Genomic DNA, 24,702 nt, shown 5'->3' with positions numbered 1-24,702 from the left:
ACATCAATCACAATCATAAGTAGAAAGTGTAGTTCAAACAAAATATAGAATAAAAGGTTGAGTTGAACTATTTAAAAAACTCATGTTCAAATTGTATAAATTGAATTCTATGAAGCAAATAAAGAAACTCTTGGTTATGAAAATCCTACATGCAAATATACAAATCACTGCTTACTCAATTGTAGCATTGTGCTCCAGCAGTAAAATCAAAAGAAAAACAATCATCTGAAGCACGAAGACTTCCACTGCAATGCTAGAATCTCAGCTCTTGCACCTTCCACAAAACCGCTGCATGATGGCAGATTTCGAGGTAGTCTGGCTCACCACGTTGTTGTAAAGAACCCCAGAATCGCATTCAATCACAAACAAACAAACATGACCTCGTCAAAAAACAGAACTGGAATCGAGCTGCGCAGGATTCCATGCCCACTTGAATCCTTGACATCATTCCTTACAGACGTCAAAAAACTTGGAGTTGATTCCCGATGTTGGGGTACTGCAGATGGGTCGTTGCATATCTTTGCAGTATTTGTAGAGCGCTTTGCCATCACAACTATGACAAAAGACCAAGGCTGGTGTCAAACATGTCAAGTGTTGAAGACAAAGGTGAGAAGCTGATTGATCAATGGCTAGTAAGGAGCTTGAACATAAACACGTAATAAATCATTTTGTTAATATTTGATCAACATATGAATACTTGTAGTTTAGTGTATTTTATTCTTTTCTCATGATCTCCTTGTCAAGAGAGGGCTAAAAAGTTTGTCTCTTCCCTTCACAACTCATTGTGCTACATCAATATCAAGTAGACAAATTATAAAATATAACTATGACACAAAAATGTGGTAAATAAATAACAGCAAGAATAGAAATTAGAATTTCTTTCTTTACAAAAGTTCAATATATTAATTTTAAAATAAAAGTATCTTACCGCAATCCTTTCTGTTTATTCCAAATAAGATTTACAGATTAATAGCTTATGCTTTATAAGTTATTTGATAAAATACATAAAATATTATTTTATTAAAATATATTTTTTTTGTAACTCAGTTTTTTATAAATATTTAATACAAAAGAAATTATGTAACTATATATATATATATATATATATATATATCTACATAAATAAAGTTAATTTAATAAAAGAAGAAAGATTAGAATTCTTGAAAGAATTTATTATGATAATTTTTTGTAAAATAAATTTTTAGTAAAAATAATGTCATCAAAAAGAAAAAGAAAATACAATAAAAATACAATATACATGCACATATACTCATATAAATTTATAAATAGATTTTTTTTTAACAGTATATAGAGATAATTAATTTTAATTTTTCTTAAAAAGAACTTAAAATGGTGTACATTATTTTGGTTAAATATGATTTATTACTATTATCATTGCCATGATATTTAATATTATCAAACACCATAAGTTCTTTTGTAAAATAAGTTGAAAATTTTCATTTTAAACTTATGTATACAATATCTAAAAAGTCTTTTTTTTTTTTTTTTTTTTTTTCTAAACCATCTCATTTTTTACACCTGTTTATCTATTTTAGTTTAATATTAATTTAATGATGACCGTATTTATATGTGTGTATTATATGCTTATACACAATTTTTTATTTTTTATTTTAAAAATTTAAAAATAAGCATATTATGACCTTTTTCATGGTTAAATTATTGCAAATACTGAAAATAACCACACTTGTTGAATACTTCAAAACACAAAAGTCCTTTATTAAACTATCACGTTAGTTGTTTGAATTGAAGCCATGTCATATAAACCTTTTTAAACCCGAAAGACCATTTAATGTTATTTTATATGTTTGAATGGAGTTCTACAAGAGAAAATCTAACATGATAGACAAAAACCCACCTGATCGAATGCTCTTTAACGGATCATCATGTTACACAAAAAAATTTAGAAAATTTAAAAACAAAGAATAAACAAACAACTTACAACCAATTTACACAAACACAATCCAACAAGTCTTTTTGTGGGGTTTCATGTCAAAATGAAACTGTCAAGAACAACGACAAAGACCAAACAAACAAACAAACAAAGTCAGACATCCATAGCCACATGAATCCAACATGAGAGCAGTGCAGGCAACATCCCAACACTGGAAACATAATCCTTTTCCACAGACAAAAGAGACGAAGCGAAGCATGAATACAGAGAGAGAGTGTGAAGGATATCACGTATCAAGCTGCAGGTCATCCGTCCCCAAGCATATCAGTCTCTCAGGCTTACCAGAACCAGAACAGACCAGAACTGAACAGGCTTCTGGTTACTGTTGGGTCTCGCAGTTGCTGCTGCGCATGCAGAGTTCAAGTGAAGGACAACGCAAAAAGCAGTTTTAGGGTGCAGAGAGTGGCTCAGAAAGGTGAGTCTAGTCAACTACCAACTTTAAGGAACTGGTAAGAATGCCAGCTAGAGCTCGAAGTGTGTGTGTGTGTGTGTGTATATAAATTTGAGTGGGCCTTGAGGCGTCGGCTTCAATGAAGATCATTTAAGCCTGCTGCGTGTGCGGCTGCGAAATCCTCCCACTCAGCTTTCCGAATCGAGTCGAGACCAACGCATGGGAGCCAGAACATGGCCCTGTTCAAGTTCGCAAACGTGGTGTTGATCTAGCTATTATAGCAGGACAGCTCTTGGAACACGGAATCGTGTCTGTGCACTGATGGTGGATGTCAGTGGAAGATTGATTTGTGTATGAGTGCAGGTTGTACCTTTTTGGCAGTTCGAATTCCAGGTGGAAGAGTGCTTTACGTGACGTGGAAATAAATGCGAGATGTGGTGGTGGATTACCAGCGTTGGAGGAAATGCCATGTGTTTCGGAGACAAGAATGTGATTACGGAACAACCTGTGAAGTTTATTTCCACGACATTCGACATATCCAGGCCGTGGAGGCAACGGGCCAGCTCACGTGAAGGACGCGTGTTACATGATCAGCACCCACCGCTGAATTGCGGATGTCCTCGCATGTTTACGAAAAGATGCGAGAATATTGTACAGAAACTACCATCTCGTAAGCGATCTCAGTCAACGTTAAAGCTGGGTTACTTTGTTCACTGTGTCGCTATCTACATATGCGGAGTGAGCACAGTGCTGAGACCTGGTCGTCAGAACTGCGCTGGGAAGAATGATAATCAGACTTCACGGAATTACCACCCTTGATTCAGTGGTGCAAATCCATCACAATTCTGGGGTTTAACATTTGACAGCGGTAGCTTGCAGAGGGCACATGGAAATCCAGTCCTCCGGTGGTCTTGGGCATGAGTTTGGAACTTGTGACCGAAGTGAAAGGGCGAAACAATTGCGAAAGCTCGAGAAATCTGAATCATGGCATCGTCTCCTAGTGAGAAGAGATCCGAGCAGAACCGTCTGATCACAAGCCACAGAAAGCTCGTTGCCGTGAAGAGTGTTGTGGCGGAGATAAAACGCCTTCTGGTCCGGTCATTATGGTGCCACTTTTCACGGTTTGTCTTGAGTTGCAGTTCGCGTCCTGTGCGCCTGCCGTGACGCAGCCCATGAGTTCTCGGAGCCATTTCATCGACACAATGAGACTCAGAATTGAGAATTTATGGCGGGGCTTGTGCAATCGCCCTCGACTCCTGGCATCTCGATATTCGGGGTTTGGCGGCGAGGCTTCGAGTGACACGGAGAGCGCGTTGCAGCATGTGCTGGTATCTCTACACATGAACGAGGGTACGTGGGCGAAATTCTCCGGGATGTCGGACAGGTTCAACTTGTGTCGCAGCTTGCGGTCTCGGCATCGATCCTTGCGGAGCTCGAGCTTGGCCTGCGCTAGAATGATGTCAATTTCAGCGAAGTCCTGGTCGTCTTGGTCGTGAACCTTGGTCGCCATTAGCTCGACGGAACTAGCTGAAGATCACGGACAATAAAATCTCAAGCCAAAGAGTGGAACATGTAAACATACAGCCACGTTCAGCTAAGTGAAGACACCTGCATCAATCCAACTCCTGCGTACACATTGCGAATAGAGCCCGATAAACGTCGCCGACGCACTGCTACCCCGCAAAACCGAGTAATGCTGATTCGTTCTTCTTCAACTGAACCAGTTCACGTCAGCGGCATACAAACGCGGAGTTTCGCCACTCTCGAATATCACTCAGACTTCAAATTGACGGAGATGATTTTTTTTTCTTTTTTTCTTTTCCTCTTCGACACACCCAGCTTACCGAGGAGTGCAATCCAGGCGATGGTCTTATCTAGTCAATGCTTAACAAGTCCAGAGCTGAACTTTCCTCCCACAACCAAATTCTACCCCAATTCTTCAACTAAAACTCCACCACCAAACTCCAATACCACAATTCTCCGCAGATGCCCAAAGCTACCCACAGTTCGACAACAGCACAATTGTTAGCTACTGTCCCGCCTTCACAACCCCGCTGCCAACAAGAAAGCACCTCCCACCCTGCAGTCACCGAAACGAGCTAGACGAGCGTCCCAGCCACTCTCGAATATCACCATCACTGACACCATTGAATCACGACTTGGTCATCGCGAACAAAACGCCACCACTAGTCCAGCTGCACAACAAGCCATCGCAGTCCTCCACGCGCAAGCCAGCTCTCTCTCTCCCCACAAGTCGCCATCTCACACCACTCCTACGGCCAAAACCTCACTACCATCCCATAAAAACTACGCGGCAATGCAAAAATATAGATGGCGAAAGCTTCAATGGGACATGAACACACACTGGGCACAGTCGACAAGCTCCCCCCACTTCCACCTCCTCCTCTTCCTTCTCCTCCTCCTGATCAGCGAAGTGGATCCCGCACTGAAGAAGAAGAAGAAGAAGAAGAAGAAGCAGACAAAAAGTGAGGCGGAGCTGTAGGGACTCAACCCCGCATGATGAATGATCAGGGGCACACAGCACCATGTAATCTATGCCTCGCATGAGTACCCTCAAATGGGGCAAAAAAGTGATCCTCGAGGATCGCGACGCACGGCCCCGGAGAAGCATTAGATCGCCAGAGAAAAGAAAAAAAAATACAAAGCAAAGCAAAGCACGCCGCCTGGTGTAGAGCGAGCGCTGCAGCGACTCCGCTACCCCGGGATGATACCGGGCCCTGTAAAAACGGCTGGGATGGGCGGGGCCCGGGCGCCGGCGACGAGGGCGCATTAAACAGCGGGCAGCGTGTTGCCCGGTTCAATGGCAGGGCAATAATTCGGGTACCATCACTTCTTTCATCTTCGGGCAGGCGCATGGGGCTGCCCCCCGGTCTTCCAAACATATGATATAACCAATGAGGACCTTGTTTTGGGGTCAATAATTGGGTCCTCAAGATTTCCCTTTTCTCTTACATTGAAACCCAACCTCTTCATTTGTTTTTTACATCTTTGTATGTATGTATATGTACGAGTATGGCACTTCTTCTTTTACTTTTCTTATCTTTTTTTCCTCATTTGGAGTAAAGTTTGTAGCATTTTTATTTTTATTTTTTTAGGTTTTTTTGTAATCCAAAGATGTGACATGGTTGGGTGATGCATATCAATATGACATTCTTCTTTGCATATGGGGATGTGTTGGTTTTTTCACTTGTTGTTTGACTACCCTTTTTTTTAACTGTGTTTTTTTTAACATATATATATATATATATATATATATATATTACATTAGAATGACACAGAAACAATGAAGGAAGGAGCCCCACTAAATGCAATGAAAGAGGGGGTGGGGGAGGGAGGGGGGGGGATGATTCCATACAATACAAGTGCCAAATAATGCAACATAAGTTTGTGGACTTTTGGACTTGTGGGTTATGCTTTGTGGGGGCAAAGGAAGAATACCATAACATTCTTCTCTCATTTTGGAAGGCAAAGTGATGATAAAGACTATGTTTCCATGTCCATTGGCATTTGTTTCATTCATGACTTATAAGGCGGAAAAGGGGGCATTTTTAAAGAAAGATTCACAAGGGATTGTCATTTTACAATAATAATAATAATAATAATAATAACAATAATACATCAATTATAGAAAATAATAAAAAATAATAAATAATCCTTCTTTACCCTTCTTTTTGCTTCTTTTGCTTCTTTCTTCACATCTTTCTTTTTTTCCATCCCTTCCTTTCTTTCATTATGTTTTTTGTTTCATTTTTATATTTAGTTTCATATATTATTTTGTAGTGCTTTGACTAACCATTTGATGACACATAGATGTTAATTTGGAGAAAGGGATTAAAAGACCCAACAATTGGACACGTTGGTTCATGTCTTTGAGGATATAATATAGAATATTGTGGGTGGAGTATGATTTGAGATTCCAAGGGTTCTAGTTCAATTACTAAGGGACAAGCTCCATGTAGGGGGACCAAAAGAAGGCAAATTCTAGTTGAGAACTTGAAGGATAAATGCACTTCAATATAAAATTTGGGGGATGAAACTATAGTGAACTATGCTCCTAGAGACCCCAAAATTTTTTTTTGTATAAATTATGGTTTGGATATACTAAGGGCTTGGATTATTTTTATATATATATTTTTTAAGGGTAAGAATTAAAAATGTAGGTGTTGTGGCTCAATTTTGTTCTATTAAAGGTGATCTTAAGGGTTTTGTTTGAATTGGCTATTTTTATTTTTGATTTGGTTTTCGTCTTGCATTTGATACAATGCTATTCTGTGTAAGTCCAGTTTTGTGCTTTAAAATTTCCTGAATTTTAAGAAAGAATCCTGGTTTAAAATTTCAAAATATGTTTTGCTTTGCTGGATATGAAGAGATTTTTTTAAACACTGATGTCTATCTTTAAAAACTTGAATACAGAATGCTTTTTACAACATAAAGCTCAATATTGATTGCTCTGAAAGCCATTGTAGTATTAAAGTTCACTTTTCACTCAACATCTGAATTTTGGTAGAAATAAAATAAGAAAGTATTAAAATATACGATGCTTTATTCTTAGAAGCTTCTTTTTGAAAAGTCTTAGACATGTGCAATTAAAAAAAATCTAAAATATGCATTCATAGTATTTTTTAGTATTATTAAAAAGTTAAATACTATTAATATGTAAATAATACTGTTGAGAAGACTTTTAAAAAGGAATATTTTATTTTAGAAATATCATACAATCACAGTTTAATCAGGAAAAATAATTAGCATACCCATTTTTTGCTATGTAAAATTTGATATGATTTCTACAAAGATCAGTTACTTTACTACCATTTTTTTTTCATTTAATATTATTTACAAGAGTTTTACACCTTCACAATAATTATTTTGATTGAAAAGAATGTTTCTATTTTCATTTTTCTCAGCATTAAATAAAAGATTCTGAAGTCTATAATTATCTTGTTTCATGGATGCAATTATTGTTCGTCATATCAATCAGTTGCAATTTAACTGCTGTAGTAATTTCTCATATTTCATATTAAAGACATTATAATGTTCGCATCACTTTTAATAAAACTTTTTTTTTACTATCAATATTTAAAAACAAGTTGACATTCCTACAATATTTAAAAAACAAGTTACATCGGTGTCCATGTTTACATCTAAAAGTTATATGTACCAACTTTTACATTTGATTTGTGACCCATGGCATTGCTTAGTAGAGTTAACTGTTAATAAAATGCAACAATAATTTAGTTACTTCTAAAAGTTTTAGCCTTTATGTTTAAAAACTGATTATAATTGTAGTTGGTTTTTTTTGGGCAATATTTTTGATGACATCAACATAAATATTTCAATCACTACATTTACTATTCTATACTATAAACTATTATGAATGATGGTTTTTAGAATTTCTTACTTCAGGAACAATTTTTATCTGAATATGCTATTTTTCTGTTATTATTATGTACTCAATTATTGAATTTGAATAATAGCAAATAATTTTGATTTACCTGATAAACGTATATTTATGTATGAATATTTTTATATGTGATAAATGTAAAAGTTGGTACATATAACTTTAGATGTAAACCTGGACACCATGTATCTTATTAACATAATTTAGATAATGATTTTAAATGAATAGGTTTGAAATATTTTTGAAACTTTATCAGTTAGTAGTTAAAAGCATTGATACAAACCAAATGTAATGACAATTGGTTTAGATGATTTATTACTATCATCATTTGAAATTATATGTTTATATTATAAATATAAATACCCACACTTGTATTTTGAATACATATATATATATATAATTTTAAGGACATAAATGATTTCTTAAAGCAATTTAGAAAAGCGAAACTTGTCACAAACTGTTTCACAAAAACAGGTGACCATCTTCTCTTGTAAATTCCATTTTATTTCTCAATTAAATCACCAAGTTTAAAAAATCTTTATATGGATGCCAAGTCTTACATTTTATTGGTCTAAGAAGCATTTGTAAATATATCTTTTGGATGTTTAACTCAACAAATAAGATTTTCACCTAAAAATTTGTTTTCATTCAATTTTAAATACCCAAATAAATAAATACACCAATAAAAAAAATAATATAGTTAAAAATTAAACAAAGGAATACTAGTTACACTAATTGCAAACTGGCAATTTATTAATTATAATTTTTTCCTAATGTAATATATAATCTTGAGAGTAATTCAAAAATTAGAGAATGTTTTCTGATATATGAGTGCTCTTCAAAAACGTATATAAGAACAAGGAAAAGTAAAACCTTAGATCTATTGAGAAAGAAAGCATAAACTTATTACTGAACCATACAACAATGATGCACCAAACATTAATCAAATATAGTTTTAAATTTATCATAATAAAAATTAAAACGGCTCTCTTATTCTCACACACACATATTCAAAATAAATAAAAATACATACATAGAAACATAATACACACATGCATGATTTTGTAAATGAATTAACATCCAACTGTACTTCAATTGTGATTGCAAGAAAAGAGACACCAAAAGATGGCTTTTCACTTAGAACCACCATCATTCAATGAGAGATTGTCGGAATGCAAAATCTGTTCTTACCATTCTGATGGAAGATAAGATTAGTTTCAGAGCCGAACTTAAAAAAAAATAAAATTCAATGCACCACTTGTAATTCCATATGCACCAAAGACATGGGGTATGAAATGACTCCAAGGCTTAAGAACGTTTTTATTTTTAGTTTCTTCCGATTCCCAACTTTGAACTTGTATCAAGCTCAACTTTTCTTTGCCGCAAGCTACCACAGCTTCAAGTTCGCTCACACATGACCCCTGATATGCAGCAACCCTAAGAATGGCCCAGCTGAGCACCATGAGGCTCTGCACTAATAAAATATTCTTATCACACTGAAACAGACGAGAAAACAACAATCATTGAACCCCAAGGTACGCAGAGTCAAGCAACCAAGCATGATTGTACTACACTTTGACTAAATTGCTAAATGGCCAGAGAAAAATTGTCCTACACATTGTTACGCATCCACTTTACCAAGTTTATCTCGGGAAACGAAAGCCCCACAAGCGAAGAAGCTCCAGTCTTCTACTCTGGGTTACCCTGTAGAAAAGGAGCAGGCTAGGAGTAGTACAAGACTAGTGGATACTCAAATTTGAGAACGTTCCATGCTTACAACCAGAAACTGGAAAACAATGTTCATGCTCTCGTTGGCCAAGCAGAGCAGGATGAGTAGATAGCAGACCAATTCAGGCCCATTTCAATACTACGAATATGAGTCAGCTTACCACTCGACGGTTTCGTGTGACAAATAAGGCAGTTTGTTCCGTCTTCTAGCCACGCACTTGTTTCACCTTGTCGTCACGGAACAGTTCAAGAAAACATGGAGCAACTAAAATCTGCAAAAACTGTTATTCTTGTAGCTTTTCTCGTAATTCTAGTTCAGTGAATGACAAGCACTCAAAAGGCTAACTCATGCTGTAATCTAGAAGTATTACACCTCAATATCTTTTGTACCCACAGGATTGTGCCTACTTGACGCGTCCTGCAGTGTTTTCTGAGAAGAATTAGGAAACTGAACACCCTACAGCGCCATGATTCTGCTTGTTGAAGAGGAAAGGAAAGAGCAGGTGCGATGATTAAAGACGATCATTCCTCTTTGGACCGTTGAAGCTTGGAAAAGATTCGGAAGAGGGGTGCAATCCACTGCCAAACCTTTGAATACCAATGCGTCGCACTGCTCTGTGAAGTAGTGGTAGTAGGGGGCGGTTTGAAGAGGCCCTTGTACATCTCTCGTTGTTTATCATAGAGCTCACGTTCTTGCTTTGCAATCAAGCGCAACTCGCGAATCACGTCCTTGTTGTCTGGCTCTAGCTGTCGAGCCTTCTCAAAGTCTCCCTTAGCTGCATCGGTTTGCCCTAACTCAGCACGTGCTTTCCCGCGACGAAATAAGGCTTTGGTGTTCTTCGGATCTTCAGCAAGCACCTACAGCAATCCACTGACTCGTAAATGCTTACAGACTATTGTGCTTCTCTGAATGACTTGTATCGATTCACAACATAGATCATGAAAACCATTATTTTCAACTTAATCTGATGAAATCTTCAACAGATCACAAGGACCATCTTGAGTAACTGTCCATTAATAGCGATGGCGGCACCACTCACACCCAAAAATACTCAGACCTGAAGGATGTGACCAATCCATGTAAAGAAGCATCAGCAGTCTTAAGAATTCAACAATAGCATGTAATAGAAGAATACGGTTGACTGCAAACCACATGCTAATCTCCACCATAGGAGACAAAGGAAAAAGTCACAAAACGTACCACAGAGCAGTGACCGATGGCTTCCTCAAAGCGGTGTATTTTGAGCATACACATAGCAAGGTTGAGATGACACGGATTTTTTACTGCAATGGCCATGTCGTGGTACTTGCCAAAGAGTTGAAACATGAAGTCATCACCCATGTAAGCGAGTGCCTACCAACCAACCACTCGCGGAATTAGAACTTGATTGGAGTGACAACACCCAACAATAACCTAAATGTCTTCCTCAAAATTCGCTTTTGCCCCAAAAATGTATGAGACTGCTAAATATATATTCAACTTTTCTATCCTCAAGTGCCCACAAGTACAATTGGAAATCATAAAACCCTGCCTCTTCCACCAGATGAGTTAGTCGGGATACTAGATAAAAATAGAAGCGCACCATTTCATATTGCTGCATGGCTTCGGCAATTTTCCCTTCCTTGAATAACTCGTTTCCATCCACTCTCCGGCGATCCGCTGCCTCGATGCGCTCCTCTACTACCATCTCACCTGGCACTCTTCCCTGATTTCAGAAACACAAATCTCATCAAGGCAATAATTAGAAATCTCAGATGCAGCTTACTGCTTGTTCACAAAACAAAGAATCAGATATCACAAGAACTGTTTAGCGTACATTTTGTGATAGTATAACCCCAGCTCTTACAAAAAATCATACCTCTCGAGGTTCTTGGTAACCTATGAGCTCCACCTCGTACAGGACATCTGCCATGGGGGGCACATTGGGAAAGGAAAAGCTGCCCTCCTTGCCGTATGCAAGATTGTAGCTGATATGAAGTAGAGCGCGTTCACCTATTTTCATGCTGCCCACTCCTATAGCAAGCCCTTTGAGCACTTTCTTCTCTGTCACAGAGCATCACAAGATGAGTTATCCTCAACTCAAATTTGCTTCCGACAGCATGCCATCTTGAAAAGATTGACAACAGAGTACATAAATTATGTTCAGTGCCTCATTCCTGCTGTAGGACAACATAGAGAACCCTATCGACGTGCAGGAAAACTACTTCCAAGTACAAAATTGCACACTTGAAAGAATGAAAAGTCGCAAACAAGCATTGAGTTTATTCTCGGTGAACCACTACAGTAAAACTTCACGGTATTACATAATAAAGTACCAATGTCTACAAAACCAGTCATACTCTGGCTTGGCACTCCATATTGACTCACTAAGCACAAGTATCAAACAAATGAGGTTATTATAGATGAGTACCATGACCAAGCCTAAGCTCTTGGGGTTGTTGCTCATTCCAAGTATCATCAAACTTGTGCATTGTGCTCGCTGTCCATGCTCGATAGTGCACTGTGGGGAAAATTACATATATAGGCCCCTGTCAGCACACAGTAAAGATCTACAAGACAAATTGGAATCACATCGAAATATCAGGCTTCAAAGTCGAGAGAAATCTCAAGATGAGAGCCACGAGCATACCAAAGCAGCTTGAATGCCTAGGAGGCGGCCCGTCACCCTGCCCTTCTTTGATGACTTGCTTACTGACGCCCTCTTTGATTAATACTTTCTCCGATTTCACCCTTGGTGGCAATGATTCATCTCTTTCTTCCAAAATGTCTCCCTCTTCAGTTGTCTCATGCTTAGCCGTCTCGGAAGCATCAACTTTACTAGCTGGTGCAATGGGTCTCTCGTGATCTTGTTGGTTTTGGACCTTGGTTTCTGTGTCGGAATCTGAACTTGCTGCTTTTTCTCTCTCCTCAAGCAAGGCCGCTGATTCTGATTCTACCGACGGTTGAACATCATACTCGTGCCCCATATTTGCCTCACTGATACTACTTCCCTGCGCCCTACAACATCATCAGGTGGGGACCCTGCATATATGAAATCCAATCAAACAACCCTCAGCCTTGAAGCACCTCGAGAGTTTGAGTGCAGCTCTCAACATTTAGAGCTGTAAACAACATATGAATTCAATTCAGACCTTGACAGAATCAATTTGAAATGTGATCCGATGATGGGCAATAACAGAGTCCTCACGATGCGCAAAAACCCTACGATTGCAAGGCCAACGCAATTTCAAAATGGAAGGAACAACTGCAAGCGTAACATATGTAATGACTTGTAATCGTGAGGCTCACGCCCTAGAAACTCATATTCAGACATTCATTCTTCCTGTGACTAAAGCAGGGGAGCAACTGGCGCCCTCACGAGTCCGCAACTATGATTGATCACTTACTCGCGCAACCCAGAAAAAAACTTCACAGCTTCTGAACTCTCAACTCACGCATCAACACCGCGTAACCCTCAACAGATTCAGCCACATTACAGGATTACGAGCTTTACAAGTGCCAGACTAAATTCCACAACTTCTCCACCAGTCTCCGCCAATCGAAATTGACGCCTTGAATATCAGATTGCGGACCCTCTTGATCAACATGCGTCAGACATAATTAAAAAATTCCTGAACAGCTCGATTTTCATCAATCGGAACACATAACATGTTGCACGCAACAACAGTGAAGAGCTTCATTGATTTCAACGTAGGCAGGTTGGAGTCAGCCTAGGTTAGCGGCATTATAAATCTGTGCCCCAGACGCAGACTCTGGATGTTTCGGATACAGTACCCGGGTTGACATCCGGAGGAGGGCGAGGTATGAGACCGAGCACGGTGTCCAAAATCTTCGAAGGAAACAGAGTGGCAAAAGTGACTCACCTGGAGAACTCTCAGACAAGTTTGTTTGGTTCACTGGGCTTGTAGTAGGAGAAGCTCTGCCACACCCCACCACCCAAACCAACAATCATGCCCAGAACATCTGATGACCATGAATTCTTGACGTTGCATTCGCCATCTCTCGCAGGCTCAAGCATCCACACCATAGCCAGCCTACCTCTCGATCCTCTCGTTGTGCCTGCTGGCGTGTTTGCATTTCGCGGCATGGTTATTGGAGCATCTGGATTTGTGTTTCGGCCTCTGTAGGTGGAGATTGTGAGTTTTGGGGTAACTGTGCCGAGCAAGGGGTGTAGGGAAACTCTCCCGGAACTATGTAGGGTAGTAGCTTCCATAAGCAACTGTGTGTATAGAAACGACTGACTAGGACGGGGGGTTGTTGGGGCACAACATAAGGTTACGAGCTTTCGTGGGCAGAAGCAGAGGTGGGATGCATCAAATGTTTCACAGAATTCTTCGTAGTGCGTAGGCGGCTTGAATTTAGGACGGGAGTTCTCTTGTTTTCTTGGCATGTTTCAGAGATTCGTTTCGGCTTCTCTGTAGAGCTTGGGGAGTTCGCCCTATTCTGAACAGTTGCCGTTTTTGGTGCAGGGGAGATTAGAGGGTTGTGGGTTGGGGTTAGAGGTGAAGTCTGGGTTCATCGGGGTTTTCGGACTTGGTCACGAGAATTGGAAGTTTTTAGGCTGAAGGTAATAAGTTGAGCGGAGTGGTGAGGCCGTCGGCTTTGATGAGAAGGTAAATTTTTGTGGGTTTCGGTGGTTGTAATCGGAAGTCTGCTTTGAATTTACTGGTTTTTCGGTGAGTGTGAGGTGTGAAGGTGGGTTAAGGTCTGGAAATCTGGGCTGAAGCTGAGAGAAATTTAAATCTTGGAGAGATTTGGGGTATGTTCTTTGGTGTACTGAAAAGGGAGTGCTTTTGGGGATCCGAAGATTTGTAGGGTATTGGAGAGGGGATGACAAGAATGGAGAATGTGGAAGATGAAGGACGCGGAGTTGAGGTCTGGGGTATTAATGAGAAAATGCATGTGTGGAACGGAAGACTAGAGTGAAGTTTCAGCAGGAAATTTGAGAAGAATAGAGGTAGTATAACGTGTGTACGAAGGAAGCGGAACAATGGCTTCGGATGGGATGAGTTCGACAGGGCTGTATGGAGGAAGAAAATCCTCGCAATTCAATAATTCCACTCCTGTGCGTCTTCGAGTGTCAGCATCTATTATGAACTGCGACGACCAAGATGGCGATGTGGATTATGCTGGCTCGTAAGTTTTTTCAGTGACCATCAAATAAATTTTAAACATTTTAAACCTTCATTGCGTGACCTCAAGAATCTTTTGTGAAGGAGACGAGGATGGGGTTGTGGGTGGTATGCATGTTTTTCAAATCTAGTTGATTATTTCAAAGCATCTGTTCAGTTTGCAAGCAGAGCAGCTTAATGAGGTGTCCTTCTTGCGGACACAAAAAGTATTTTCATACAGAGCTATTGTGTAGGTTTCTGATATATGTATATATTTCCATTTGCTATGATTTGTTGAGTCAGAATTTGTCCAGAATGCAATGTGAAAGGCGCAGAGTATTTTAAGTACGGATGGACAAAGTCACCACACTCTACACTCATCAACTCTTATCGGTCATTAATGTTACCTTGATTGGCTTATGGGAGCAGGAGGCCGCAAAGTCGCGGGAGCTCGCATGCTGGAGATATCAATCAGAATCAGAGTGAGGGCAGTGAGAATGGGAATACTGTCCATGGAGTGTGAGTTTTTTCTATACCTGAACTCATCTCTTTTCTACCAGCTCTTTAACTTGGTGCTCCGCTTAATGTTTTCTGTGTTCATGGGGCAGAACTTTGATTTTGCTAGACTGGAGAGGGTTACATTTTCGCACGTAAACTTCTCTCTGATTATATTCGGCTTTTGAGCTGGTGACGAAATGGTGCTTCATGACTGTGCAGGTTGGCAACAACCTTCTTTCCGTCTGATCCGTTGGCTTCTGGCCCGGTTTTGGAGAAATACCAGGTGCGTTTAATATTGTATAGCCCTGTCGTGCATCCAGTTGTATTGTGTCCATGAATGGCATCTTGTTATCGTTGAATGTTATTCCGGACGCTGTGCTTGTCATCTTTTGATTACATGAGTATGAATTGGTTTCATATTGTATACCCGCTGCTGAACTTGGGGGTTTTCTCCTTCCTATTGGGGCATGGGAAACCTCAAGTTTTCTCGTTTGAGATGAATTTGTTGAACCTAGTGCAGGTTGAAGCATTTTTGAAGTCAATGCAAAGAATCATTCAGATTGGAGGAAGAAGATCTTATTTTGGCAAGAAATTCTCAATTTCTGGTCGAGACAGGTTCACGCTTGAAGACATGCTATCATATCAGAGAGTAAGCAACTCTGTCAGATATATGTGGGGGGTTGTCTCAACAACAATGGCTTCTCTCTTCCATGTACTCCTATCTCATTTCTTGATACTAAAACAATTCAAAATGCTCTGATGAAGGTCCACTCTAGGATATTAATGTAATTTCTAATCAGCTTAAGTTATGGTAGAGGTCAGAATCATAGTAGAGGCAGAAAGGTTTTTTTCGAGCATAATGTAAAAGTGGATCAAACATGCACTTTAATGTTGTCTAGTAGGTCTGTTTGATAATGATTATGGTGTTGTTACAGGACCCAATACCTACTTCGTTGCTGCGACTGAATAGTGATTCAATGACCCGGGCTGTTAAGCTCTTTCAGGTACATTGGCTTTTCTTTTCCATTTTGGTGCCTTGATTTAAGAATCTAATTTCCCTAGTATGTTCTAATTGCAACTTACAGAGAAGCTAGACAGAGTTTTCTCTAAAACGAATGGTCATTTCTGATTATTTAGAAATCCAATTGCGTCTAATATTTGCGCTGTGCTTATTGACAGGTTATCCTAAAGTATACAGGAGCAGATCTAGCTCCTGGATCCCCTCCTCCCACCGTACAGGAACAAATTGATATGGTGTTGAAGTTGTATAATTCTACCTTGAAACGGGCTGAGCTTCGGGATGAACTGTTTGTACAACTTTCGAAACAAATCCGCAACAATCCAGATAGGTGGGACAAATAATGTCTTTACTTTAGTGAGTTAGAGAACGGTTGCTTGCTGGTATTTCTACATGGTTGTCGGTGGAAACTTTATAATGTGAGGGCTTGTGCTGAATTTACTCCGCGTGTACCATATGGACAGGTCGATGTTATTGAAGGCGTGGGAGTTATTATTTCTCTGTGCTTCTGCAATGCCTCCTACCAAAGACTTCGCTGCTCCTCTCTCGGAATATGTTCATGACGTAGCCAATACTCCCGGTGACACTGAAATCCAAAGGATTGCTTTGAATACATTGAATGCTCTCAAGCGCTCTGTTAAAGGAGGACCTCGAAGGATAACTCCGACTGCAGAGGAGATTGAAGCTCTTTTGGAGAGTAGAAACTTGACCACTTTAGTATATTTCTTGGACGACACATTCGAAGAAATCACTTACGACATGACGTCAACCATTGCTGATGCTGTCGAGGTAATACTATGTTAAATTTGTTTGTGTCTTTTAATGATTGTATCTAGAGCAGTTTACGTTTAAGAATGAGCTGTGCAAAACAGTAATCTCAGAAGAGTTAACTTTTAGGCATATGCGTTGGTTTCAAATTGTTGTTGGTATTATCATTTATAGCATTTTAAAATTCTGAAAGGGAATCTTATACGTTGAACTTGGTCTTTTTACGCATTTGGTGTTATAAAAACTGTTTAAAAATATCTTTTTTGTGGTTTGGAAGAAAAAGAACAACAACAATAATATTGATAAAGTGTTATTGATTTAATGGTGAATCGGATTGCAATATGTACTAATACTCCTTATTTATTTGGTATACATAACTACTCGAAATATGTCTTTTTGTTAGAAACAGATGCAGTTGAAGTTGACTTGGTGACGAATGTTGTAACATATTAGATAGTGATTGGTTTTGAATGCAGCAATTAGCAGGTATTATCAAGCTGGCATCTTCGAGCACTTTTGGTCTCTTCGAGTGTCGAAAGTCTGTAACTGGCTCGAAAATCAGTGATTCTGGAAATGGTATGTTTCTGGAGATGGAAACCGAAGTATATTTAACTTGAGACGTTTATGTACTTGGGTGTAGGATGTACTGGAACAATTATGTGTAGGTTCAATTATGTTACATGGTGAAGGAGTATTTTTACTTAGCGTGTTACTGGTGTGCAGTTCTTTCAAATTTTTGTCTCTTTTTGTTTTGTTGAGTTAGTCTCTGCATATGTATGTTCTGATTGTTACTGTATCCACACTTGTGGTTTGCAGAGGAACACATTGGGCTTGATGACAACAAATATATCGGTGATATCGTTGCGGAGTTTAAGACTATAAAAGAAAAAGCCAAGGGAGAGCTACAATGTAGATTATTATTCAAAAAACGCCTTTTTCGGGAATCAGATGAAGCTATCGTAGACCCTATGTTTGTTCAACTGTTATATGTACAGGTGCAATTTCTACCACACTTTCTCCTTAATGTAATCTCATGTCTAAAACTACTGTTAATTTTTTCAGTTGTGCAATAAGTTATTTCCGTGATTATAAAATACCTCTTCGATTTAGGTTTGATGTTTGATAGAAGTAATGCTGTGGTTAGGAGTACATAGACAAGAAGTCTTTAACTTTCTTTCTTCTTCCTGCTAGCTTGGATGAATAAAGTGGCTTTTTTTTTTTTGACCTCTCGTGTGCTGTTCCTTTCTTTCTTTAGGTTGTATAGGTTTCTGTAAGGACGTTTAGATTCTTAAGAAAGTCGTACAAATCCGGCTGAGTCCTGTTCAAGTTGTGCCCATGCTTAGAGTACACTTACTGGCTGGGCTGGCCTAGGAAGCGATCTTAGTTACGCAATTACTGCTATTGTGAATCCATTGTTCTTTCCAATTGTATCTATATCTCCTTTTGAGCAAACTGTTGCAACGTGTGTTGAACAGGAACAAGTAATTGTTCCTCGTAGTTAACTATCCTTTGTGTATGCAGTCACAACATGACTACATGCTTGGAAATTATCCAGTTGGTAGAGATGATGCAGCACAATTGGCAGCCCTGCAGATATTGGTCGACATTGGTCCAGTTCCGAATCCAGAATCTACCACGTATGTTGGAAATTAGTCTTTGTCATTTTAGAACAATCGTTTGGTTCTAGTAATGCGATCAAGTTATATTCGTATAAGGACAGTTATTATTGCTAGTAATGTTGCCTTGAGTGCAAGCATGAAGGTGTAACGCTCCAGAACTTGCATCTTGAATCTGTGCAATTTCTTGGTAATACAAGACTAACCGTAGTATTTACACGATTATTATTGTAGATTATAGATTTGGTCCTTGCTTCTACCTAAAAGAGTTATTGGTCTTACATGTTATCTGGAACGTGATAGTAATGACATAGACTATTCTCTTTGATTAATTATCGTATCTTTCGACAGGGATTGGCAAGCACTGCTGGATCGTTCTTTACCGAAGCAGATAGCTGTTACTCGTGCCAGACGGGACTGGGAACTTGACATCCTGAATCGATATCAAGCTACTGTAAGATTCAACTGTATCGGATGGTCATTATCAGCAGAGTTTTATGAATGCTTTCTTTCTAGGTACTCCTATGTGTCTGTCTCCTTTTTACGTAAGGATGAAGGAACGGGAATAAACTGATTGCTACATAGTGCAGAGAACAACTGTTTAGGCTTTCAGTTTAAACCAGTTCTCCGTTGGTGTAATAGCATGGCAGAAATCACTTTTGGTCATGCGCAGACACATCTATCAAAGGCTGAGGCTCGGCAGCAATTGCTTCGCATTCTCCGGTCACTCCCTTATGGAAATTCGGTGTTCTTTACTGTTACAAAAATTGAGGACCCTATTGGATTGCTGCCAGGGCGGATTATTCTTGGCATCAACAAGCGTGGGGTATGTGGGAGCGCCTTCATCTTTGTATGCTTTATCACTTCCATAAACATTTTTATGACCAGCTGCGTTGTGACGCTTTTCCCTCATATGTTATTTCATGACTTTGATTATCGTGGGGTATAGGGTTTTTGACGTTGTTGCCTGCATTTATTTTGTCACGTTTCTGTATTGCAGGTGCATTTTTTCCGACCTGTGCCTAAAGAGTATTTGCATTCAGCTGAACTGCGCGACATTATGCAATTTGGTAGCAGCAACACAGCCGTCTTTTTCAAAATGCGTGTAGCGGGTGTACTGCATATTTTTCAGTTTGAGACTAAGCAGGTTATTTTCGTACCTAGATCTTGCTTTGTACTTGCAAATCCCTATATTATTTTGGAGATTTATTTTTGGTTTGTCTTGTGAGCAGGGGGAAGACATTTGCGTAGCACTTCAGACACACATTAATGATGTTATGTTGCGGCGATACTCCAGAAACAAAAATATTCCTAATGGGCAGGTATCAAATGAAGTGGATACGACTGCTACACTAAGTACTAAACCTGCAGGTCTTGAAGTTTACGAAAAGCATGTACAAGAGATGTCAAAGCTGTTGGAGGAGTCCCAGAGGAAAATAGATCAGGCAAGTCCTAAGCGAGACATGATACGATAGTTTCTTTGCTTGTAGTGAGCTGGACAGATCAGGTGATTCATGGTTGTGATGCTGTTGTAGCTGGGAACAGAAATGAAGGTCAAGGACTTAGAACTGATGTTTCTATGTCACATTTTGACAGCTTTCAGAAGCGATTAGAATTAAAGACAAAAGAGAGACTCTAGTGATGGAAGAGCTGGCAGGATTGCGCGATTCTCTTCGTGCGGAGGAACAAACTCATTCTGAGATTGCAGAAGAGCGAGAGCGATTGACCAAGCAACTGGTGGACATGGAGGGTGCCTTGCAGGTTCTTACCGTGCCTTGAGACATCATCATTTTTGTAGGAGTTTAGCCTTTTGTTTGTTTTCTTTTACAAAATTAAGATGAACAAAAGGAAAAGAAAAAGGGAGTTGAATGCTTCCTTGTTAAAGATCGGCGAATTTGGTTGCTTAGCGTGGACGATTAGTCTGAATAGGGCATACCTCGGATCCTTCATTGCTCATTTTGATCAGTTACAGAATCTAAAATGATAAGTTCTTAATGTTTGCAGGTAGCGCTTACTGAGAAAGCCTCATTGATAGCATCAGTAGGCGGTAGTCAACCTGGCGATGATGCTACAAGTGACATGAGTGATTACGAGACTTCTATACGAAAGGCCCCTACTGTTCGCGCTAGAAGAGACAGAGATTTCCTTTCTTCTGTTGGAAAAGAAAGAAAAGATGATCAGATCCGCACTCTCGAAAATCAGGTGGAGGTCTTGCTTAATTTTCTGTCATTCACTATAGAATACATACCAAACTGTAAATTTGTAGAAATTTTATGAGCAACTTATCTATGTATCTCTCTGTGTATCCGTGTTCATCTGTAAGTTATTTTGATTCTAACCCGCACTTTAGTATGCTTGTTTGCCTTGTCATCAATTTATGGAACTGCCACTTTGACACCTCTAGTTCAGTGTCATTTCAATCTAGCTTGATTTTTTCAACCGAATCTTAAATGTGTAAACTCGTGCAGATTAAAGAAATTCGTGCGGAGGTAAGGCTTAAGACCGAAGACTTGAGGAAACATGAGGACAAGGCAAAGAATTTGCTGAAAGACAAACAGCTTCTTGAGCAGAAGATCGGGCGCTTAGAAAAGAACAAAGTTGATGAGGTTTGTTGGTCGCATTGTCCTTAGAAATATTTTGAAAATGATGGTTTCATTCCACATCTTTATAATACTCAGGTTCAGCACTGTGTGTCATAAACTGCCATAAAGAAGTGAGTACTTATTATTGGACTAGGTGCAGTATTTTAAATTCGATCCTTTCCTCTGCCGTTTTACAGCTTAGACTGTGCTGCTATGAATCTAAAGTAATGTTGTCGCAATAGTGTGGCATACTGTATGTCGGGCCATACTTTTGTTGACTGGCATTGTTATTACTCATGTGACCTGTAGACAAGAGGACTGGAGCACAAGTTCGAACAGGAGAGAGATGAGCTTAGGGCAAGAGTAGCAGAAAATGAGAAGAAATTGCAAGATCGAACGCAGGAGCTTAGTCTTGCAGAGCAACAACTCTCTAGCCGTAGTGGTGAATTTGACACATTACAAGCAAATGTTAAGGAGCTTGAGGAGCTTCGGGAAATGAAGGAGGTGAAATGATCGGCATAGTATTTTATTAGACTGCTCGATTTTGACCTGTGTTGTTTTGCGTTTGTGGATGTCATTATGTCCAACATTATTCTTCAGCATTCATCTGATTGTGAATGGCTGTATGGCTGTTTCTACAAGTGATATTCACAAGGATATTGATTATTATGTGAATGTCTTATTCAGGACATTGACAGAAAGAATCTGCAAACAGCAGCCATTCTGAAGAGGCAAGCAGATCAGATAGTAGAGTTACAGGCTTTATATAAAGAGGAGCAAATATTGAGAAAACGATATTTCAATATGATGGAGGGTATGTCCTTTGCATGCTCTTCCCCTCGTGCTTGGGTTCTTTATCAATTGCCTAGTTTTGTTTCACTCTCTTGCGTCTTTTTTTATTTATCAATAGATTTATGACCTATCTTTACTCACAGACATGAAAGGTAAGATACGAGTCTATGCACGTTGGAGGCCGTTGAGCGACAAAGAGATCAGAGAAGGTGAAAAATTGATGTTGACTTCTTGTGATGAGTTCACAATTGAGCATCCGTGGAAAGATGATAAGATCAAGCAGCACCAATTTGATCATATCTTTGATCAATTTGCTACTCAGGAGGAAGTTTTTGAGGACACCAAGGTGCCGCTTCAAGTCCTGTAACTCTTGAATGTGAACCATAGATATGATTTCAATGATTTTGTGGATTTAATTGTTTGAGTTGTTGAGATTAATGCCGCACCATGATTTAACTTTTATTGATGGTGTTCCAGCGAACTAGCATTGAACATTGCTGGCCATGAGAGATGACGTTCATATGAACGGCACAGAACAGAAATTCCTTTAATCATGCACCTTATCAGGTCATGCTTTTGATCTGTTGTTGTTTCCTCACTTCTGAATTGGTCGTTTGCTTTGACTTGTGCAGTACTTGGTTCAGTCAGCCATCGATGGATACAATGTGTGTATTTTTGCATTCGGGCAAACAGGTTCCGGCAAAACCTACACAATATATGGCTCCAATAGCAATCCTGGGCTTACCCCTCGAGTTACTCAGGAACTATTCAACTGTATGAAGCGTGATTCCAACAAATTCCAGTTTTCTTTGCAGGTAATGCAGCAAAATTCTTGTAGTCATGAAGTCGGAGGAACTGCTCCAGGACGGTTTATTTCTTATATCAGTACTGATAGAACAGACTGCTATGATCGATCCTGGATGTTACTCTTTGTTCTTCTCGGTCGATTCTTGAGACACTGAATTGCTGAATTGGTTTGTGAACGACAGGTCTACATGCTAGAAATATACCAGGACACTTTGGTTGACCTACTTCAGCCCAAATTTGGATTTGGTGGTAAACCAAGGAAGCTCGACATCAAGAAGGATACTAAGGTAAGTCGCTTTGGAACACATCTGGTTTGATAATGCCATTGGACATAGAACGTAATGTATGGCTTGATTATTTTACGTTCATAGATTGATTGGAGTTGACATCGGCAGGGCATGGTGGTGGTTGAGAATGCGACACTCATCCCAGTGGTAACACGGGAAGAACTAGATTCCGTCATTGCAAAGGGCTTGGAAAAGCGGCATACATCCGGCACTCAAATGAATGCTGAGAGTTCACGGTCGCATCTCATACTATCAATAATAATTGAGAGTACCAATCTGCAAAGCCAAGTGCTAATGAAGGGCAAGGTGAACTGTTGTTTCTGATTGCTTACGTTTACTTTGGCCTTATTTAACGAAGCCATTTCCCTGTTTTTATATTGGCAAGGTGGTCAGTTCTTCGAAAAATGTTTTTTTACTTCCTTATAATCTCTAAATGTTTATATTTTTTACTCTATGTTTCCGTATCCTTTGCAGTTGAGCCTTGTTGATCTGGCTGGCTCAGAGAGAGTAAAGAAATCCGGTTCTAGTGGGGAACAGCTGAAGGAAGCTCAAAGTATCAATAAGTCCCTTTCGGCTCTTGGAGATGTTATCAGTGCCCTGGCAACAGATGAGCAGCACATCCCTTATCGGAACCACAAATTGACTATGCTTATGAGCGATTCTCTTGGCGGGAACGCCAAAGCTCTTATGTTTGCCAACATTTCTCCAGCTGGTTCCAACCTCGAGGAGACTCATAACTCTCTTTGGTAATCCCTCAAGTCTTATTCTTAGGCGTAGCTCGAATTGTTTTTCTAGCAGTTCCTTTCCGAGAAATGCTTGTATACTTCGAATCCTCCGTACACTAAATAATTTAGGCACGATTTGAATTCCACTAACTCGCGTGCTCATTACACTGCATCAGTTATTATCATTTGACAGAAGGCTTTTCTATGTATGTTGAGCTATTTGGTTACATTCTAATGTCTGTTTTCTGTTGCACAGTTACGCTACTCGTGTGAGGTCCATTATCAATGATCCCAGCAAGAATTTGACGACCAAGGAGATCTTGCGTCTCAAGAAACAGGTACAATTTTGGAAAGAAAGAGCTGGTAACCCTGGGGGTGAGGAGTTGGAAGAGGTTGTGGAAGAACGCTTGAAATATGCTGAGTGAGGTGTACAAATATTCGTTTAATTTTACTGTGTCCACATATATCGAATGAACCTGATCTGTGGCTGTGTGAATATTGCCCCAATTAGAGGGGCATTTGATGACTTGATTAAGCTCAGGATTTTCCTTCCGCTAGCCTCATTACGAGCAAGAATTTCAACGATTCATTGATTAGTGAAGTTGTCTAGCAGGTAAAGAACATTATATCGGCCCGTCCTGCCCCATTTCATAGAGAGCAGTCTGAAATCAGACTACATTGTACTAAAGCTTTAGCAACACGTTTCACTTTCTCATTATGTCTCATTCATCACCGCTTGTGTTTGATATATTTTTGGTATTTCCCATATCATTGAATTGCTTCGCTGTATCATAGAATTGGAAATGTGCCTAATTTGCATACCTGGATGAGGAAATATGTGATGACTGTTGCCTGGGGAGTATTCGCATCTGGGAGTTGGGTACCCATTACTTACATGTGAAGGCTTTCTCTGCTCTTTCTACATCTTTAGTTCCCCAGCTTGTTTGGATGCTTCAAGTTTCAGACCACAATGCTTCCACTGCTATA

General features: G+C 39.4%; 2 protein-coding genes across 5 annotated transcripts; one reads left to right on the top strand and one right to left on the bottom strand.

The window, feature by feature from the left end:
* Window positions 1–9,537: 9,537 nt before the first annotated feature.
* Window positions 9,538–13,111, bottom strand: LOC112288190 (peptidyl-prolyl cis-trans isomerase FKBP42). The gene is made up of 8 exons (XM_024532131.3): window positions 13,005–13,111; window positions 12,643–12,712; window positions 12,141–12,501; window positions 11,922–12,011; window positions 11,370–11,554; window positions 11,094–11,216; window positions 10,712–10,864; window positions 9,538–10,368 (listed from the first exon to the last, which is right to left on the bottom strand). The coding sequence occupies exons 3-8, from the start codon at window positions 12,475–12,477 to the stop codon at window positions 10,033–10,035; spliced, it is 1,224 nt and encodes a 407-aa protein (XP_024387899.1). The 5' UTR covers window positions 12,478–12,501; window positions 12,643–12,712; window positions 13,005–13,111; the 3' UTR covers window positions 9,538–10,032.
* Window positions 13,112–13,400: 289 nt separating this feature from the next.
* On the top strand, window positions 13,401–24,433 carry LOC112288189 (kinesin-like protein KIN-14I). 4 transcript variants are annotated; one of them, XM_090254114.1, is made up of 27 exons: window positions 13,405–13,814; window positions 13,981–14,124; window positions 14,319–14,647; window positions 15,052–15,141; window positions 15,340–15,403; window positions 15,641–15,769; window positions 16,056–16,124; window positions 16,300–16,469; window positions 16,603–16,927; window positions 17,383–17,482; window positions 17,723–17,901; window positions 18,428–18,543; window positions 18,874–18,976; window positions 19,196–19,348; window positions 19,523–19,669; window positions 19,755–19,967; window positions 20,119–20,283; window positions 20,527–20,724; window positions 20,991–21,128; window positions 21,414–21,608; window positions 21,792–21,918; window positions 22,040–22,242; window positions 22,529–22,711; window positions 22,886–22,990; window positions 23,099–23,296; window positions 23,465–23,736; window positions 23,972–24,433. In XM_090254114.1, the coding sequence occupies exons 3-27, from the start codon at window positions 14,502–14,504 to the stop codon at window positions 24,138–24,140; spliced, it is 3,957 nt and encodes a 1,318-aa protein (XP_090110240.1). In that variant the 5' UTR covers window positions 13,405–13,814; window positions 13,981–14,124; window positions 14,319–14,501; the 3' UTR covers window positions 24,141–24,433. The 4 variants fall into 4 exon arrangements, with proteins under 4 accessions (XP_024387891.1, XP_090110241.1, XP_090110240.1 ...); XM_024532123.3 differs by having other exon boundaries at window positions 13,401–14,124; XM_090254115.1 differs by lacking the exon at window positions 13,981–14,124 and having other exon boundaries at window positions 13,404–13,814.
* The last annotated feature ends 269 nt before the right edge of the window (window positions 24,434–24,702 follow it).

This window comes from Physcomitrium patens, chromosome 11, assembly GCF_059467195.1.
Source record: "Physcomitrium patens ecotype Gransden chromosome 11, ASM5946719v1, whole genome shotgun sequence".
Taxonomy (NCBI): Eukaryota; Viridiplantae; Streptophyta; class Bryopsida; order Funariales; family Funariaceae; genus Physcomitrium; species Physcomitrium patens.
This window is presented reverse-complemented; position numbering and strand designations above follow the sequence as displayed.